Genomic DNA, 20,886 nt, shown 5'->3' on the forward strand with positions numbered 1-20,886 from the left:
CCGGATAACCTCCCCCAGCAGTTTCATGTAGATGCTGAACAGCATGGGGGATAAAACAGAGCCCTGTGGAACCCCATGGCACAATTGCCATGGCACAGAGCAATAATCCCCCAGGACCACCTTCTGGAGTCAGCCATCCAAGTGCAGCGCCTCCAGCTCTCAACCCAGACAACCTATGCAGAAGGATACCATGGCTGATGGTATCGAAAGCCGCTGAGAGGTCCAGGAGAATCAACAGGTCCGCACTCCTGCTGTCCCTCTCCCGGCAGAGGTCATTCTACAGGGCGACTAAGGCAGTTTCCGTTCCAAAAACAGGCCTGAAGACTGATTGAAATTGATTTAGATAACCCGTTTCATTCAAGAGTGCCCGGAGTTGTCCTGCAACTACCCGCTCAAGTACCTTGCCCAGGAAGGGGATGTTGGCCACCAGCCTGTAATTGTTAACATCCTCTGGGTCCAGGTCAGGCTTTTTTTGGAGTGGCTTGATTACCACATCTTTTAAAGAGGCCAGCACCCTCCCTCTCTCAAGGAGGAATCTGCAACCTCCTGGACCCAGCCGGACATCCCCTCCTTGTTTGATGTAATAAGCCATGAAGGGCAAGGGTCAAGCACACAAGTGGTTGACTGGACTTGGCCAAGCACCTTGTCCGCATCCTCAGGCCTCAATAACTGAAACTCATCCAATTGAACTGGACCAGACGGTGCTCTGAATGCCTCTACCAATGGAACTGCATTAATCGTGGTGTCCAATTCATGACGAACCTGAGCGACTTTATCTTCAAAGTGCCATGCAAACTCGTCACAGAGTGCAACTGAGGGTTTCACCATCTCTCTCCCTGGCCCAGAATGTAACAGGCCGCAAACCACTCAGAAAAGCTCCGCTGGACAACACTGAGAAGATGCAATGCTGGTGGAAAAGAACCGTCTCTTTGCCACCCTCATTGCCACAGAGTAGGCTCGATAATCAGCTCTAACCTGAGTTCGGTCAGACTCAGCACAAGTTTTCCTTCACCTGTGTTCAGCTGTCTCCCCTCTTCTAGCCCATGATCAATACAGTGGCAAGGCCTACATACACAAATACAAACCTACATATGAGTTACTATAGATCAGAGTATTTAACAAAGTTAGACCTACATAAAGCTATTATTAAACTACTGGGAGTCGGAGAGCCTTGCTGATGTACTGCAAATCACCCAGAGATCTACCCAGTGGATCCCGATCTATTTTCTACCCACCCCTGGTCTGCTTTGACTGACAGCCCCTTTCCAAGTTCTCAAGTAGAGAGCTTTTCCGCTCTGTCTTGATGCCAAACAGAAAAAAACACCCAACAGCTCTGGTTATCACAATGCTGAATTTTGCAAACAATACCAGATTTTTAAAAATTGCCCTTGCACAGAACCCACAGAAGATCCCTAGTTCTGCTTATATCTGACTACAGACATCTCTTAGAAGGCCATTTAAGAAGCATGTTGGCTTACCCAGCGTGAGTAGCCCTTGCCGCATTCAGGGCATTCGTAGACTCGTGGCTGGAAACTGGAGTCGTGGTGTTTCTTGAAGTGAACTGTCAGAAGCTGTTTCTGACGAAAGCGTTTGCTGCACGAGATGCAAACGAAGGGTTTCTCGCCAGTATGTGTCCGCTTGTGCATAATCATATGGCGTTCCTGGGGGAGGGAGAGAAAAAAAGTGTTGACCAAAATAAAGCCAAGCATTACCATAATGACCTGGAAATGTGCAGAACCATCCCTTGGGGTTAAATATCCCTTGTGTTACAGAGCTGAGCAGAATGTTCATACCCCTTAGGGCTTTCCACAAGGGCCCTCCACCCATTCCCTAAATACCGCTAGCCTTGCCCCCAGTGTCAACTTGCGGGCTGGCCAGCCCTGCCCCTGACCATCATGCATTTGGCAGAACGTCTAAATGGGGGAACTGGCAAACATTTAACTATGTTAACTATGTGGGTAGGCTCTTCACACAATCGGGAACCCCACATTTATTTACTTACTAGTGAGTGGACCCGCCTTCACGTGGTCTGGAATAGCTCTAAGTCTGATACAACAAAGCCTTCAAGCAAACCTATACAGTGGCCAGAGTTGGACACATTGTGCCCGGCACATCTGACTGAAACCACGCCCCATGGCACTCCTAGGCATGGCCCCTGCCATGGTGCATCCTTATCACCCCGAGGGAGGGGTTTGTCTACTCCATTCACTAGAGGGAGGGCTTCCCCACAGCAAGGGGAGGGAGCAGCCATAGACGGCCGTCAAGGCTAGTAGCCATTGGTAGCTTTCTTCTCCAGGAATTAACCCTCTTTTAAAGCCATCCAAGTCGGTGGCCATCACTATTTATTCATTTATTTATTTATTTACACAGCAAAGATTTCAGAGTGGTGAACAACAAGATAAAAGAATAAAACACCATATTAAAACAATTTAAACATTTTAAAAGAAACAGATTCTGAACTTCATAAACCGTGGCTGGTCACTCAAGAAAGGCCTCTCGAAATAAATGTCTTCAGGAGGCGCAGAAAACAATGCAACGTTGGCGCCTGCCTGACCTCCAAAGACAGAGAGTTCCACAGGAAAGGGGCCACCACGCTGAAGGATCTTTTCCTGGTGGACTCCAGCCGGGCCATGGGTCCATGTGGAACCACGAGGGACATGCCCTCTGATGACCGCAGCGTCCAGACAGGTTCATAAAGGAGAAGGCACTCTCTCAGGTATCCTAGTCTCTACATCTTGTGGTAGCAAATTCTATAGCTTAACTATATGAGAGCCAGTGTGGTGTAGTGGCTAGAGTGTTGGACTGGGAGTCGGGAGATCAGGGTTCTAGTCCCCACTCAGCCATGGAAGCTCACTGGCTGACTTTGGGCCAGTCACAGACTCTCAGTCCAACCCACCTCACAGGGTTGTTGTTGTGAGGATAAAATGGAGGGGGGGGGGTTACGTATGCCGCCCTGGGTTCCTTAAAGAGGAAAAAAGGCAGGACATAAATGTAATAAAATAAAAATAAAATAAAAATATGCCTTGTGAGGAGGTTTTGTAGGGTTCTGTCCCCACACTCCTTGACAGTCAGCATTTCATGACCACTGAGAACACTCAGTCTCCACTGGGCTGTTTCTGAGTCCTCTTCCTACACCCGTGGAGTGTTTTTTCCCTAGATATTTTTTGTATTTCTGCAAACCTTTTGTACCTCTGTTCTTGCCTGCTGATACCTTCCTCTCGTGTGTGGATGCTGCGTTTGTAATTAGAATATGCAATGCAACGTGCAGTAAATTAACTGGTTAGATTCATCAATTAAAATGTTTAACTGATTAAAAGCTGACTCAATCAGGCAGCAGATATTTAAAATAACAGACCTTGTCTGCTTCTAAAAACTAGAGATGTTAAGCACAAGAGGCATTTTCTCTTCTCTTTCACCCAAGAGGAAAACTTTTCTAAGATGATGCAGCACACGTGTGAATCATCTAAAACAGGGATGGGAACCCCCAGTCCACAGGATGTATGTGTGTGTCCATCCAGCCTGCCAACTTCTCCTTAGGCTACACCTCCTATCTCTAGGCCCCACCCCTTTCTCCAGTCCTTTCCTCCCCATCCCAGGCAGGGAAAATCTCTTATCCCTGGAGATAGGAGACTTTCCCCAGTCCCCCCTGCCACCTCAAAACACTGCATTTAGGCTTTTTAGATTCTAAAAACAAAGAAAATGTGCTTCCTGTTTCAGCAATACTGTTTTTACTCATATGTAAATGTATGCAAACGAATCAAGTAAAACACTTGTGATTCATTGATTAAAAAGGCTGCAGCCTTAATTCATATTGATTGTGCCCTACCACCAAGCTGAAGCTCCTTCTTAAGTAAACCCAGAGAATACTTTTTTTTCTGGCTACTTTAATGGCAGGAATTAATTAATCATGATTTGATCACATGCTGAAATAATTTGTCCATTTTCATTCCCACAGTTCAAAATATCATTTCTGGCATATCATAGAGGGAAGCGGCTTCAAATAAAGCATTTTTTCGTCAATCATAATGACGGTGAGCTCCTTTGCTCTAGCAAGCAAATCACACATTTCAAGACTATAGATATGTATTTCTCTTCTGCCATTTTCACCAGCAAACCTTGAAGTTCTACAGAAGTTTAGCAGTAAAGATTTGCAGGGTGATCAAAGCAAATATACGCATCCAACAAACGAATCCCATCAAACCAGCAATTGGAACCCGACTATCTTAAATACCTGCTTGCACGCGTAATTGCACTGATCACATTTGAACCTCTTCTCGTTTCTGTGTGTCTTCTTGTGCTGTCTGAAAGCATAGCGCTCGTGGAAGGCGTCTTCACAGTAGTTGCACTTCAGTGGCACTTCAATGTAAGAATGGAGGTTTCGCAAGTGGATACCTAAAAGGCAGAAACTGTGGTGAACTTTAAATGATGCTTGAAGGTGTATTTGTTTACACAAGCTTTCCCTGCCTTGTAATGGACCATGACTCTGCTCTGTTCTATGATTGTCTTTGTTGCGATGTTATGAATTAATTATATTATATTGTTCATACACGTTTTTTACATTGATTTTTATACTGTATTATATATGTATTGTGTTATGAACTGCTTAGAAATTTTTAGAATATTAAGCAGTGTAACAGTAGCATAAACAAACACATAATTTGAAAATAAATGAGCTTTGGCATAATGTTATTTTTTCTTTTCAAAGATGGCTCTGAGCAAAATACTTTTTTAGCCTTTCTATGGTGTGCTGTGGACTATAAGGAAGGCTGAGCGCCGAAGAATCGATGCTTTCGAACTGTGGTGCTGCAGAAGACTCTTACGAGTTCCCTGGACTGCAAGGAGGTCAAATCAGTCCTTCCTAAAGGAAATCAACCCTGAGTGCTCATTGGAAGGACAGATACTGAAGCTGAAGCTCAAATATTTTGGCCACCTAATGTGAAGAAAAAACTCTCTGGAAAAGACCCTGATGCTGGGAAAGACTGAAGGCAAAGGGAGAAGGGGACGGCAGAGGATGAGATGGCTAGATAGCATCACTGATGCAATGAATATGGACTTGAGCACGCTCCGGGAGAGAGCGCAGGACAGGAAGGCCTGGCGTGCTATGGTCCATGGGGTCACGAAGAGTCGGACACGACTGAACGACTGAACAACAACAATGGCGTGCTGAGCTTGATGAAGCCAAGGCTGGAGTTAAAATTGCTGGAAGAAACATTAACAATCTCAGATATGCAGATGATACCACTTTGATGGCTGAAAGTGAGGAGGAGGTGAGGAACCTCATGACGAACGTGAAAGAAGAAAGTGCAAAAGCTGGGTTGCAGTTAAACCTCAAAAAACCCAAGATTATGGCAACCAGCTTGAGTGATAACTGGCAAATAGAGGGAGAAAACGTGGAGGCAGTGAGAGACTTTGTCTTTCTAGGTGCAAAGATTACTGCAGACGCTGACTGCAGCCAGGAAATCAGAAGACGTTTACTTCTTGGGAGGACAGCAATGACAAATCTTGATAAAATAGTGAAGAGCAGAGACATCACACTGACAACAAAGGTCCACATAGTTAAAGCAATGGTATTCCCCGTAGTAACCTATGGCTGCAAGAGCTGGACCATATGGAAGGCTGAGCGAAGGAAGATAGATGCTTTTGAACTGTGGTGCTGGAGGAAAATTCTGAGAGTGCCTTGGACTGCAAGAAGATCAAACCAGTCCATACTCCAGGAAATCAAGCCAGACTGCTCACTTGAGAGAATGATATTAAAGGCAAAACTGAAGTAGTTTGGCCACATAATGAGAAGACAGGATACCCTGGAGAAGATGCTGATGCTCGGGAAAGTGGAAGGCAAAAGGAAGAGGGGCCGACCAAGGGCAAGATGGATGGATGATATTCTGGAGGTGATGGACTCGACCTTGGGGGAGCTAGGGCTGGTGACAGCCGACAGGAAGCTCTGGGGTGGGCTGGTCCATGAAGTCACAAAGAGTCGGAAGCGACTGACTGAATAAACAACAACAATGGATTTATCCATACCGTAGAGTCATGAGCAGATGTATTACATCAGTCTAGGGCGGTGGAGGAAATAACGGGTTTCAGAAATCAGCATTTCCACCTGGTCTCCAGTTCAGCACCGGATCTGGAAATAGGGCTGATTTACTTGACCGCCATGCTCATGATGGTCAGTGGGCCATTCACACATTACATGGAGGCAAATCTGCATTTATCACTGAGGGTACACTCAACGGGAATCCGAAGCCATCACATCTCCTTTACGAAAGTTTATTACATGCTTACATTTTTAGGGGTACATGTAGGGATGTAAAAGATCTTAGGTGTATGCCTAAAAATGTAATGTGTGGACCTACTACTTGAGTAGGTCATCAGACCCATTCGCTACCCCTCCAAAGTTCCTTCTTAATGCCTATAATAAGGTTATTTCTACTCTCCTGGCCTGGCAAAATGGCCTTCTGGAAACACGATCTATACCGGGGGGTCAAACCTCAGGCACATGGGACAAATCTGGCTTGCCTGGGGTCCCAATCCATCCCTCTGTGGTTCCCCTGATGCCTGTGCCCTTTCTCCTGGCCTCACACCCTTTCTCCTGACCATGAATACTTTGTGGTTTCCTGGCTTTTTTCCCTACTTTAAAAGGTTGAAATGTCTCTCCTAAGGCTTAGTTATTAGAAGTGAGGGCTTCAAGCTAAAGTACACTGCTATTTCAGGCTCCACCCCTTTTGCCTTTGGCTCCTCCCACCGCTGGAATGTGGACTCCAAGAGCTTCTCTGAAACTGAATGCTGCAAAGATGTTTGACAACACCCTGGTGTACAGCCTCCTCCACCCCAATAATTCTGTGCTGAGATTTGGACAGCTATTATTATCATTATCATTTCCATTTCCATACCGCCCCAGAGCCGAAGCTCTCTGGGCGGTTTACAGAAGTGACAACATTAAATACAATATACAAAGTTTAAAAGCCATTTACATAAACGCACACAGACAATATACACAAACAACATATAACTAAAAACAACTCTGAACAGTCAGTCATAACTAAAGACCAAGAGCAATTAAAACTCATCATGTGCTGGTTGCCAAATGCCTGGGAAAAGAGATAGGTCTTAACCTGGTGCCAAAAAGATAACAATGTTGGTGCCAGGCAGAACTCATCGGGGAGCTCGTTCCACAGATGGGGGGGCCACCACTGAGAAGGCCCTCTCCCTCATTGCTGCCTTCCAAGCTTCCCTTGGAAGAGGCACTTGGAGGAGGGCCTTAAATGCGTGTCAATAAAGCCAACAGTGATAATCACTATATATTTCTGCTCTCTCATTCTGTAGGAATCAAAATTGCGGATTAGAGCCGGGGGGGGGCGGGGGGAGAAATCCCGGCTCGGTGAGGATCGTATCTTTACACAAAAAGGGTCTGAAATATAGTGTTTTGTTCTCTTGTCCTTTGTGGCTAATGAAACGGAACAAAGCAAACCTGGCTATTACAACAGATCTCTCCCCTGTAACATGTGCTATGAGTCTCTGGGACCTGAAGAATAATTCTGCTATACTGGCTTAATAAAATTTAAATGCAGCCAGGTCTTTCAAGAGTCATATATACAATTACTGTTTTCTAAACAGATATAAAAGTTCAGATGTTAATGGATGCTCTGGGCCAGACCCACGCTGCAGTAAAAGGCCATGGAAAACCTCCCAACAACTTCAAAGGGAGTCTTATTGGTCTCCTCTGAATTGATTTTCGTTGTGATTCCATGTTGTCTTTGAACTCCCCTTGGACTTGTGCTAAGCCATTCACAAATAAGAATTAATAAAATTACACCCCCTCCTGTCCCAAATGTTCACATATGAATACTCAAACAGACACTGAAAACATTAGATGATATGCGGCCAAGCAATTGAAACCCGTCTTGCACACTGAAAAGCCAAATCTTAATTCTATAGTTCTATAGAATAATCACCATTGCCTCTGTTAGCAATGTTTGGGGGTGAGTGCTGATCCTTATGTAAGCAAAATAGCAGCATTCACACACAAGAGGGAGCACGCTTGGGGAAATCCCAACGTCTGCAGAAGTACAAAAAATCTTTAGAAAAAAACCCCAAGCCTAAGGACTGAGCATGGCCACAAAACGCTGAGTGACTGTTGGGGAAAAATCCGGAAAACCATGGAGGATGGGGAATTGGGTGATGTGGAGTCCACCAGATGTTCTGGCCTACACTTCCCTTCAGCCCTAGCCAGCAAAGCCAATAGTGAGGGATCATGGGAGCTGTAGGCCAAAACACCTGGAGGGCTACAAGTTGCCCACCCCTGGTCTGTATAACCTTAATTCTTTTAGTACACTGCCTCAAAATCTCAAATGTGTTCAAGGCATCGCTATTCATTTCTTGAGCACAACACTGGGGGGATCCAAATACTTCTCCAACTATCTTTGGAGAAGATGCCAACCTGAAACCCTGGACAAGCGCAGAATTGAGACCTGAGATTATTGTAGCTTTGGGCACTTAATTAGCACGTGACCTGATGCCCACAATGCTTCAACATGTGACACAGACGGTTTTGTGCAAGCATTTGCAAGTCATTTCATTTATGTAAAAATGTATATCCCGCCATTTCCCTCCACAGTGGCTCACAATGCCATTTAAAAACACACACATCACAACCTCAAAACAACCAATACAATATAAAAGCACAACACACGCACCAGAGAGAAGTTCAGAGTGTTTAGTTCAATGCCAGTACAGCCCCTATTCACCCAACAGGCAGTTTTTGTGCCTGTCTTCAAAGGTAAGGGAAGGCACCTGCTGAACCTCCTTCAGGAGGTAGTTCCATAACCAGTGACATGGACCTGCCAGTGTGGTGTAGTGGTTGGACTGTTGGGCTGGGAGTCGAGAGATCCGGGTTCTAGTCCCCACTCAGCCATGGAGGCTCACTGGGTGACTCTCGGCCAGTCACTGACTCTCAGCCTAAACTCCCTCACAGGGTTGTTGTGAAGATAAAATGGAGAGGAGGAGGATTATGAATGCTTCCATGGGCTCCTTGCAAGAGGAAAGAAGTGGGATACAAATGTAGTAATAACGTAAATATGCTAACCTTGCTTCCAAAGGAGATGGAAGAAGAAGCAGGTCATCTTCACTGCGCAGTGAAGCCCTGACACAGATCCCCCCTGTGTAGGCAAAAACTAGCACTCTGGGTTGTACCTGGGTGTCCGTCCATCAGTGGACTGCTAGTGAAAGGCATCTCCACTCCCCCATGCAGCCCACATGTCCCCTAAATCTGCTCCACAGTTTATCTTTCGGATTGCTTATGTCTTCAAATTTGGGAATGCAATTCTCTACTCAAAATGGCATTCAAAAATGGGCATATTAAGGAAAGATGTGTACAAAATGTATATGTTAGGGGAAACTCTACCTCTCATTTAAATCCTTGCCAAGGGTGGCTGTAGAAAACCTGTCCAAGTGTCTGGAGTCAGTGAGTGGCTGGATGGGAAGGAATGAGCTGAAATTGAACCCCGACAAAACCGAAGGACTTTTGGTGGGAGACAAGGGGAGGTTGACCTAGTGTTGAATAGGGTGTGGCTGCTCCTGAAGGACCAGATCCACAGTCTGGGGGTCATTTTGGACTCCCAGCTGTCCTTAGAGGCTCAGGTGTTGGCCGTGAGCCAGGCAGTGCTGTACCAACTCCATCTGATACAGCGGCTGTGCCCCTTCCTCCCTAACCATCTGCTCCCATCAATAGCTCATGCCCTGGTCTCCTCTCGCCTAGACTACTGTAATGTGCTCTATGTGGGGTTACCCTTGAAGATGGTTCAGAAGTTGCAGCAGGTGCAGAACGCAGCGGCCCGCCTGATTAAAGGCAGCCATTGGTGAGATCATATCACTCCAGTGCTGAAGGAGTTGCACTGGTTACCGCTTTTTTTCCGGGCCCAATTCAAGATGTTGTTATTGACCTTTAAAACCCTATATGGTTCCAGCCCAGTCTATCTTAAGGAGCGCCTCCAGCAACACCAGACAGGCCGCTTAACAAGATCAGCCTCGGATGGCCTTCTCTCTGTCCCATCAGGCAGGACAGCTAGGCCAGTGAGGACTAGGGAGAGGGTCTTTTCTGTGGTGGCCTCCACTTTGTGGAATTCCCTCCCTAGCAACCTGCGCCAGGCCCCCTCTTTGATGAGCTTCCGCCGGGCTTTGAAAACCTGGCTGTTCAGGTGGGCATTTGGGGTGGGTTAGGGTTTTTTTAGAGCAACGTTGTTTTGTTCAGTTGATTATGTTGTATTTTGCATTGCTATTTGTATTGTACGCTGCCTAGAGTGGCCAGGTAGCTGGCCAGATGGGCGGCTAATAAATCTAAATAATAATAATAATAATAATAATAATAATAATAATTTTTAAAAAAATTACCTATGAAAATAAATGTGAAGTTTTGTGAAGTTTTCAGAGAAATCGTAGACTGGTGCAGAAATCGGATGGAGTAGATTTAAGGTGGAAAGATGCATGAGAAACTAACATGGACTAGAAACACAGTGGCTGCTCATTTCCTACCGAGAACACACTTCCACTGCTTTTGGACTGGGCTGTTGCCTGGGTTCATTTAACTCGTAACAACCACAAGGTGGAGCCACCTCACTTCATTTCAAAAAATAAATTTAGATACTTGCATATTCTCACCAACAGTAAGCAGAAAATGCAGCCGAAAAGGCTTGCAGAAAGGTATGTTGAACCTGCAGGGCTTGTCCAACTTCCGCATGAGCTCCCTCGGCATAAACAGAGGCAGCAGGGCAGCAAATACTGAGTGGGTTGCTGTGGGTTGCTCCTGACGCTTTGAACAACGTGTCTCTTGCACTACGACTGAAGCGTTTACTCCAGTGGTTCTCTAGTGGTCTTTAGCAGTGGCTGCAGCCGAGACTGCTTACAGGCTCACTTCTGAAATTTCATCTTTCCTCTTGTCTGGCTGCAATCAGGAAAACTGCCGGTTGACACCTAGGCTCCCATGGTGCCCCAAGTCAGGGGCTGGCAAGAGCCCTCCACCCAACTTTAAAAAATAATAACTGCAGCCCCTTCTCCCGATGCACACAAGTCAGCGAAGCAAATGCATTCCACGCCCTGCCATCTCAGGCCCGTTATCCCCAGGGCCAGACGTGCAAGGACTAATGCCTCTCCCAGTGGTTTTCCTGGCTGCAGTGCGTGCATTGACTTGTGTGGAGCAATTCAGAAGGCTGCAACCAGGAAAACCGCTGGGGGAGGCTGTTAAAAACATAAGAGCCATCCTGGATCAGACCAAGGGCGTGATGGCTGGCCACTGTGGGAACAGAATACTGGTCTAAATGGACCCATGGTCTCATGTTCAAGGGTCCATTTAGCCCAACATTCAACATCCTAGCCCAACATTCTAATCCAACATACAACATTCTAGTTCAACATTCATAGGTCTTATGTTCAAGGATCCACCTAGTTGAACATATGACATTCTAGTCCAACATTCCAATCCAACATACGACATTCTAGTCCAACATTCCAATCCAACATACAACATTCTAGTCCAACATTCCAGTCCAACATTCAACATTCTAGTCCAACATTCCAATCCAACATTCTAGTCCAACATTCCAATCCAACATACAACATTCTAGTCCAACATTCTAATCCAACATACGACATTCTAGTCCAACATTCATAGCTCTTATGTTCAAGGGTCCATCTAGTCCAACATACAACATTCTAGTCCAACATTCCAATCCAACATACAACATTCTAGTCCAACATTCCAATCCAACATATGACATTCTAGTCCAACATTCTAATCCAACATACGACATTCTAGTCCAACATTCATAGCTCTTATGTTCAAGGGTCCATCTAGTCCAACATACAACATTCTAGTCCAACATTCCAATCCAACATTCGACATTCTAGTCCAACATTCTAATCCAACATACAACATTCTAGTCCAACATTCTAATCCAACATTCAACATTCAAGTCCAACATTCCAATCCAACATTCAACATTCTAGTCCAACATTCCAATCCAATATATGACATTCTAGTCCAACATTCCAATCCAACATTCGACATTCTAGTCCAACATTCTAATCCAACATACAACATTCTAATCCAACATTCCAATCCAACATACAACATTCTAGTCCAACATTCCAATTCAACATTCAGCATTCTAATCCAGCATTCCAATCCAACATACAACATTCTAGTCCAACATTCTAATCCAACGTACGACATTCTAGTCCAACATTCAACCTTCTAGTCCAACATTCATAGCTCTTATGTTCAAGGGTCGATCTAGTCCAACACTAGATGGACCCTTGGTCTGATTCACCATAGCTCTTATGTTCATGGGTCCATCTAGTCCAACATTCTGTTCACACTATGGCCAACCAGTTGCCTGTGGAAAAGCCATAAGTAGGGCATGAGTGCAATAGCACCTTTTTGCTCATGTTCCCCAGCAACTGATATATAGAAGCATACTGCCTCTAATACTAGAGGCAGCATACAGTTATCATAGTAAGTAGCCACTGATAGCCTTATCCTCCGCTTGCAGTTCAGACCCTGGGGATAATCAATTTGGGGTAGCGGTCATGGGACAGTATTTTTCCCCACAGCAGTTTTCCTGACCTCACTGTCATCTCTTATTTCATTCAAGTCAATGAAGCAACTGAACATAGCTTCGGCATGGATTTTCACCATACTTTTCCATCATCGTTCTGTGAGTTCACACCTCCCTGAGTTCCACCTGACCTCCTTTCTGCTTTAATTTGGAGAATTTGTCAAATTAATTTCTGTATTGGAGCACACACACTTTGGTTCCATTCTCGGTTCACTCTTTTTTTCTTCTCCCTTACGGGTTTACCAATGCGCACCAGTGCATACGTGCAGTAATTAAGTTGAAGTGCTTATGGAATAATGGAAGAATATGGAATCTTGATGGGATGGCACAGTTCTGCCTTGTGATTCCATCAATGCGCCTATGCACCGGTGCACACTGGGATTCTGCGAAAAAGAAAAAAAGATTTGAACATTACAATTTGCAGCAGCCTGAACGAAGTTACTAGCAATCAAGAACAGAAGAATAGCAGAACACTAATGCGTTGGTGCTGCTACAGAAGGGAAACGTGGTAATTTGGAACCTGAAAACACAGGCAGAAATTTGAGTAGGTAGCATTTCAAAAACGTCTCATACTCAACTGATTTGTACAGGGTATAGTGCTCATTAGCTGCACCAAAAGGCCTTTATGCTGCCCACACTGGAGAAATCATAGTTTATTTATTGCAAAGACTTCAAGTTAATTATTGATTTGGAACAAATGAGCCAGATTAGGATACATTTGGAACAGCAATTTCTTAAATCAAAATTAGATACAGATGCCAACCCTAATTCTTCATTGATTTCATAGAACATTTAAAAGGGTAATGAAACTTACTTAAATCACCCTTCCTGGCGACAGATGTGTTACAGTGTGGACACTGGTATTTTGGCACATTTTTCCCATGTTTGTGCAATATATGGAACTTCAGAGTTCCAGCCTGAGTGAATCTGGCCTTACAAATCAGACACTCAAAGGGTTTTTCACCTAGAGCGAAAAAGGTGAAGATGTAAATTAGAAAGCAAAATGTCATCGCTGAAAATTGTGAGACTGTTTATATACACATACCCACACTCCTTTTCTTTGTTTTACTGCTGTTGTAAATGGCAGTTACAGATGTCTCCTCTACAGTGTCTTAAAACATATACTTCCACTGAGATCTTTACCTCTCCTGGTTTGTCTCCATGATTCACCTCATGCTAAGGCAGAAAATGTTGCAACTCTCCTGTACTCCTTTGGGGATCTCTACACCTCAAGTTTATTGTGCATTCATGGTTGCTCACTCACTGAATTGTGCGGGCCCATTACATGACGCCGTCGTTGTCCAGTCATTATTCCACTATTTCCTCCCACCTATCCCGTGTTTCCTCAAACAGAAAAAAATTGATTTTTCCAAATATGCGCAAATGGAGTGCCATGTCCTCCCTGTGTATTTCTCCCTTAGTCTGAATGAAGTGCCAAATGTGGTTGTTAGGGGCGTGGTCACGATGTCAAAGGTGGTGACAAAGGTCTGATGGGTGTTCAGCCTTCCTGCTCCTCACCATTTTCAGCCTGCCTGTTCAAAACAGAGCGGCAGAGCAGCAGCGAGGGGGGCAACAGAGCGGCAAGGACTGGCCAAAAGCATGGAAGAGGGAGGTGGGGCCTGGGGAGATCAGCAGGGGGGCTGTCATCGTGTCGGTCCCCATCCAACAGTAATGTGCAAGGGGAGGGAAAGGGGCAGGAACCCAGGAGCAAGTATCGCTGAACCGAGAGTGTGTGTAATGCCTCTTCACGGAAACTTAATGGTATGCGAACAGCCATCTACAGAGAAGGAAGCACGTGTAAAGGGGATCAGTTGTCATCCTGCATTTAAAACGGAAGCGGAAAGCCCCATTTTAAATGCAGGATTTTAGGCTGGTGTAGAAATTCCCCTCGTCATGTACTACCTGTTCAAACGCAGCATACTTTATACTCTTTCATGACAAGGGGCTATGGGAACGGGAGAGGTAAGCCCACAATGTAGCAGTACAATACAAGTGGGGCCTGCAACAAAGTGTTGCAGTATATCTTCACCACTTCACAGCAGTGCTTCTGTTCAGCTAGCCATGTCCCCCTCATCCAGGATACTGCAAGCTGTTAGGGGCTCAAGCAGGCCAACCCCTCCTCCCTCCAGTATTCCATGGGTCCTAGAGATGCCTGCCCATGCTCAGTCCTCACTGGGCTGTTTTGTTTTTCTTTACCTTTTCTTTCTTATAATTCATAAACATACGTACCTCATAATTGTACAAAATTATGCATGGTGTGGAGAAAGTGGATAGGGAGACCTTTTTCTCTCTCTCTCATAATACCAGAACTCGGGGCTATCCCATGAAGCTGATTGGTGGGAGATTCAGGGCAGATAAAAGGAAGTCCTTATTCACACAGCACATAGCTAAACTATGGAATTCGCTACCACAAGATGTAGCAATGGCCACCAATTTGCATGGCTTTACTGGACAAAGCCATGGAGGATAAGGCTATCAGAGGCTACTAGTCCTGATGGCTATATGCTACCTTCAGTATCAGAGGCAGTAAGCCTATGTACACCACTTGCTGGAGAACATGGGCAGGAGGGTGCTATTGTGCTTCTGTCCTGCTTGTGGCTTTCCTGTGGGCAATTGGTTGGCCACTGTGTGAACAGAATGCTGGACTAGATGGACCCTTGGTCTGATCCAGCAGGGCTCTTCTAATGTTCAGCATATAATCAACTGTGTAGAAACAACTACCTTGTTTTAGGGTGGCCCTGTTTTCACTTCTCAAACCCACTTCCTGGGTTTGCTATTAGTGGGAATATATGGAACTTGCAACATCCTTCCTCCTGTTCAGGATTCTGCCTCCCTGCCCCGGCGCAGTCCACTTCCCCACCCCTTTTTCTTTTTCAACAGACACATTCTGGGACTACTGAGCATATTCAGTCCTCACTGGGGGGTGGGGGGTTGCCTCCTTACATTTGTTTTTTTAAAAATATATTTGGTATTTCTGCAAAGCACAGGGCTCCGCCAAGAACGTCGATACCTTCCTCTTGTTTCTCGCTGGCCCTCTTTTGACTCCAGTCCTGTCGACGCTCTCCACCTGAATTTGCTCTTATAGGGAGAGATAAATGCTGAAAGTTCAGGGCCAAGGGCTACCAATTGTTCTTTCTTGCTCTTTCCCCAACCATCTATGCATCTCCTTTCAGTGGCTCAGCATGCTACGACCTCACAGGAGCAGGCATTACATCACACAGCGAGAGAAATATTTTGGTGACAATCATTACAGTTCTAATTTTTACCTGAGTGAGTTACCATGTGTCTTTTCAGCTTATAAGAGTCTCTGCTAGCATAGCTACAGAGAGTACAGTTGTAAGGGCGCTCTCCTGTATGTGAGCGAATATGACGCTTCAGTTTGCTGGCCTATAGTTAGAAATGAAAATAAATTAAGTTACGATACCACCAGGGATCCTGCAAAATAATCCATCATTTAAAAAAAAAAAACTACTTCAGTTACAAGTGCTACAACTTTCAGAGACTGTCATACTGACAAATCACTGATCTTCCAAAGTTTCTCCTTTCTAAAACAGTTCTGTTGCTCCTGTGTTAATGCTGTACATATCAGGAAGGATGTTGATACACACACACATGCACGCACACAAACACAGATATCCGTCTATCTACACACACGCACCTCAATCAAAGATCCGTAGGAGTTTTATACATCACACACACACACAGAGATACCCACCTCAATCAAAAGTTCAAAAGCCTTTAGGAATTACTTAACCTCCTGAACTGGTTTTACACATACAGAAGAATGAGTCAGAAATAAAGTGGTAGAGGATCACACATCTCAGACTACAGGTTGGCGATAACAAAACATTAGCCAGGTTAATTTTGTCACATTTCTCCTAGTTTGCATATTATTGTCTATTAGCTGGCTGGGGGATACTGGGGGTTGTAGTGTGGATGGCACCAGGTTGGGGAAGGCTGCTTCGTAATACAGGGCTTCTCCACACAGGGCTTCTATCGTGCAATCAAGATTAGTCGCTCACGGAAGTCTGTGAGTCCTTTACACAATGTCGACAACCTCCAGGGCCCCTCCTGCAGTTTACGACCTTTATCCCACCCTTGTAAAGCACGGGGAAAGTCCAATTTTTCTCTAGGACGTGCTTAATTTGCTGTGTACTTCCATAATGGCGCTATAACAGCAGTGCCACCTAGTGGCTGTCAAATGAAACACACAGAACTCGCCAAGAACTGGCCGAGAAAGACAAACAGCACATGTCAGGCGTGTAAGGAGCCAATCTTAATACTGCAAAGAAGGCCTGGTGTGGTGAAGCCCATATATTGCAGGCATGGTGGGCCAATCCAGATCAGGACCACAGCATGCGGGGGAAGGATTAAAGCCCCCCAAGCTAGGGTCCCAATCTGGATGGAGACTCTGCGCTTACTCTAAAGTTAAACAACAAGATGTAGTTGCTAGCTATGTCTTTAAAGTAATGTGTGCTTTGGCCCTGAGAGCTATGCCTGTAGAGTGGCGAATAAACGTTTCAAACAAACAAACAAACAAGAGCAAACACACCATGAACATTGATGTCTCTTTCAAAGAGCCTTCATCTCTCGGTATCCAGCCATACACAGGTAAGAACACTGAAAGCAATTCTGCTGTGAATGCTGTTCTTACCTCCACACTACAATAGTTACAGAATGAGCACTTGAAGGGCTTCTCAAGAGTATGCTTATACCGCCTGTGTCTTGAAAGCTCACCACTGGTCACAAAGGCCATATCGCATTCACTGCACTTGTATGGCTTGGTCCCTGTAAGAAGAAATAATGTGTCCTGTCTTAAATGCTAGTTGTGTAACTAAAACACTCTTGTTCCTCTAAAAATGCTGAGAAATCTCATTTTTTAAAGTGTGCATTTATTGTGATGCCAAGCTGCTGGTTTTATATCTACCTATTTTGAGGAGCACACGAAGGCAGAAAATGACCCATCAAACACTTAACACAATTTATTTACTGAAAATATTTCTAGGGTGCTTTTCAGGGTAAGAGCACTCCCAAGGCAGCTTATACAGTAAGCTCCATACAGTAAAAACAACAAAAGTTAATAAAAACGAACAACACCAGAAATAAAATAGTTAGCCTAGATAGTAATAAAAATCTAAAATACAAGTGCAGTCCAAGCTAGATGTGACGTTCATTGTGTGAATGCAATTGGCATGCACTTCAAAAAAATGTAAACAACGAGCCACAGGGATGGGGAAGGAGCAGTATCAGGACTGCTGGGGGCGGGTTGGATTAGGGGGAGCTAAACCGTTTTCCCTGTGCTGTGATCCCAATGAAAACTGCCTCCCCGCAAAAGTATGCTTTAAATAGTCAGTGGATTTGAAAAAGATATTGGCTGGAAGGGACTGGCTGATATGGTTCAATCCCCTGGTCCAGGAGCCAAGACTGATCCTATAAAAGCCTTCTCTCATCTGGCGGTGGGACTACAATTTCCATCATCCACAGCCAACATGCTCACTGGCCAGGACTGATGAGAGTTGTAGGGCTTTTCTACACAGGGTAGAAAAGGTTGGGCTTTTCTACACAAGCTATCATGCGTTCGTCATTCCCTACTCACAGTTCTTTAAATGGGTTCTTTAAATGACATCATCACCCCCCAGTTTTGCTTCTGTGTCTAACTAGCATTTTCGGTGAGTTTTTTTAGGGCAGGAAAAGTGACATTTAATTGTGAAAGAGAAAGAAGGTGCAATATCCTCTTGTCTATTTGCGCTATCCTGTGATACCACAGTGCCACCTAGAGGTTATGTAGCAAAAAGCAGGAAATGAAATGCTTCTCGCATAGGGCTTGGATTTCAATTCTTCAATGAAACCAAAAGCGGATTAACAGCCTCAGGTAGAAAAGCTCACAGTCCAACGTATCTGGAGGGCACCACTTGGAGAAGGCTGCCCTGCCCAATATGGTAAACACAGAGGTAAAGTCCATACCAAACCAGGTGATCATAGGAACACAGGAAGCTGCCTTAGACTGAATGAGGCCATTGGTACATCTAGTTCAGTGCTGTTGACACTGACTGGCAGCAATGGCTCTCCAGTTTTCAGGCAAGAGATTTTCCAGGCCTACCTGGAGATGTCACAACTGAGCCCTGGACCTTTTGCATACCAAGCATGTGCTCTACCACTGCGCTATGGCCCTTCTTTGATCAAATATCATCTCATTTTCGAGGTAAAAGCCACAACTCTTCCAGCAGAGGTATTCAGCCTCTTGAAGCATTTAGGAAAAAACAGAACTACAGGTAGGTCTGTGGTAAACATGTTCCTAGGGCAGCCTCGGACAACCTGGTATCCTCCAGATGTTTTGAACTACCAGAATTCCTCCCCATTAGCCATGCTGGCTGGAGCTCAGGTCCAAATCGTATGGAGGACACTAGGTTGAAGAAGGCTGGCCCAGGGTACCACGTCAGATGGCAGGTGCAGGCCCACATGGCTGAATACCCTTCCATACAAAAAATGCCTGCCACATAGAACGCTAGCATGTCAGGTGAACACTAAGCGAGAACCCTAACATCCACTTGTCTTCTATGTGGATTATTTTTTGTATGGAGAATTCATTTATGTGAGCACCCATCTGCAGTCAGACATGTCACAGTCCAGACATATGGCTTTTCTACATGAGGCTGTTAATCCGCTGTATCTACTTTCGGTGTCATCGCAGAATTGAGATCTGAGCACTACACGAAGAGCGTCTCCTTTCCTGTTTTTCTGTCACATAACCTCTAGACAGCACGGTGGAACAGTGCAATTACACAACAGGAAATTGCGCTTTCACAATTAAATGCTGCATCTTCCTTGCTCTAAAAAATCTAACTGAAAGTACTCATTAGTCACAGAAGCAAAACTGGAGGGTCATGATGTTGTCTAAAGAACCTATAAAAAACATGAGTAGGGAATGACAAGCAAACGATAAATACTTCATGTAGAAAAGCCCCCAGACTATCAGCTCAGTGAGCAGAACTCAGCCCCCATTTTAATTTAATAAATTAAAACTTTTATGATTGATCAACAGAGGGAGCAATCCTATGGCTGCTAGACAGAGGCTAGACGGCCAAAGGATATCTTGTATTCTGGGAACCGACCTTGGAGCCCACACTCCAAGGCCGGTTCCTGGAGAAACGACCTCCTCCCACTCCTCAGAGGCAGCGCAGAACAGTCCCATCCTCTGCGCTTGCAAGAGGAGTGTGGAGTGGCCAAAAAGGGGTGAGTCTGGGGGTGTTCCGGGGCAGACGGAAATGCCTGTACGACATATCCAATGTGTCGTACAGCAGCCTCCTCCCCTGCTCTGTCCTCCCGCAGCTAGACAGCTGCAATTGGCTGTCTAACCAAAAAAGCAAGGCAGGAGGAGTGCAGAGGGAACGATCCCCTCCGTGCTTCTCCTGCCTTGCATTGGGTAGGCCTCCGAGTTTGGAAGGGGCTGCCTATTTGGATAGGATTGCGCCCTAAGATTATTTAATTGGGCAGGAGCCAGGACAGGCCGTCTTCTAAATGATTCAACGCCGTCAAGATCTTGTCATACCATTTCAAGCATTTTTGGGATTCTGTCACATTATTATTCCACGTTTTCCCTTTCCATGCTTGTCGTGGTGAGTGTGCTGCTGCCTTCTGGTGTGCGTGACAAGCAAACAGATAGAGCTCTACACAAAGGGCTTCTTGAAATTCTCCACCCTCTTCGTGGGCAGAGAAATGGGGGGGGGGGGATTTCAGCTAATTTCTCCAAGGTGAGGAGAAATTCACCAACAATTTCTTGGAGGCGAGCTCACCATTAGTGGTGGCAGTAGCATAGCTTCTTTCTCTCCCCCACCCCCCCAGAGTTTTGCTTTGTTTTGCATTGGCAGACCGGCCCCCATTTTGCATCCTCCATGATACGCTGGACCTAGCGTTGTTCTAGGACACTGGGGGGCGGGGGGAGAGAAATGGTGGCTGTCACACACAAAAAGGTGGCGAATACTTGGAGAAAATTCTGCAAAGTGGTCTTCTTTTGCTGAGGGTTGTGGGAGAGTGGGATTGAGGGGAAGAAAAAGAAAACTCTTCAGAAATGTCCTCAGAAAAATGTCTTGTGGGAAATTTTAGTTAGCTCTACAACCAGCCTTCCTCCCAACCTTGCAGCTTCAGAGGTGGGAGGGGATCATCCTGGGGGTTACATGGAGATCCCCACCCCTTTCCCAGCTTCAAGTGTGTGTGTGTGTGGGGGGGGAGGCTGGGGGTTGTTTGGCTGTCCTGAGGCGAAGCGCATGGCGCATCTCAT

At 45.4% G+C, this 20,886-nt stretch overlaps 1 protein-coding gene across 7 annotated transcripts in view; it reads right to left on the reverse strand.

The window, feature by feature from the left end:
• The window catches only part of CTCFL (CCCTC-binding factor like), a 41,503-nt gene that overhangs the window by 6,987 nt on the left and 13,630 nt on the right, over positions 1-20,886 (reverse strand). For 6 of the 7 annotated variants that reach the window (XM_084854227.1, XM_084854231.1, XM_084854230.1 and 3 more), the window contains 5 exons: positions 17,263-17,396; positions 15,875-15,995; positions 13,423-13,572; positions 4,232-4,392; positions 1,479-1,661 (listed from right to left, as the gene is read on the reverse strand). In XM_084854227.1, the coding sequence (XP_084710353.1) occupies positions 1,479-1,661; positions 4,232-4,392; positions 13,423-13,572; positions 15,875-15,995; positions 17,263-17,396 (749 nt within the window). The remainder of the gene's footprint in view (positions 1-1,478; positions 1,662-4,231; positions 4,393-13,422; positions 13,573-15,874; positions 15,996-17,262; positions 17,397-20,886) is intronic. The other variant, XM_084854233.1, reaches the window with a different exon arrangement.

This window comes from Heloderma suspectum, chromosome 4 (genome assembly GCF_057233095.1).
Source record: "Heloderma suspectum isolate Gila_16-S chromosome 4, 16-S_ref, whole genome shotgun sequence".
Classification (NCBI taxonomy): domain Eukaryota; kingdom Metazoa; phylum Chordata; class Lepidosauria; order Squamata; family Helodermatidae; genus Heloderma; species Heloderma suspectum.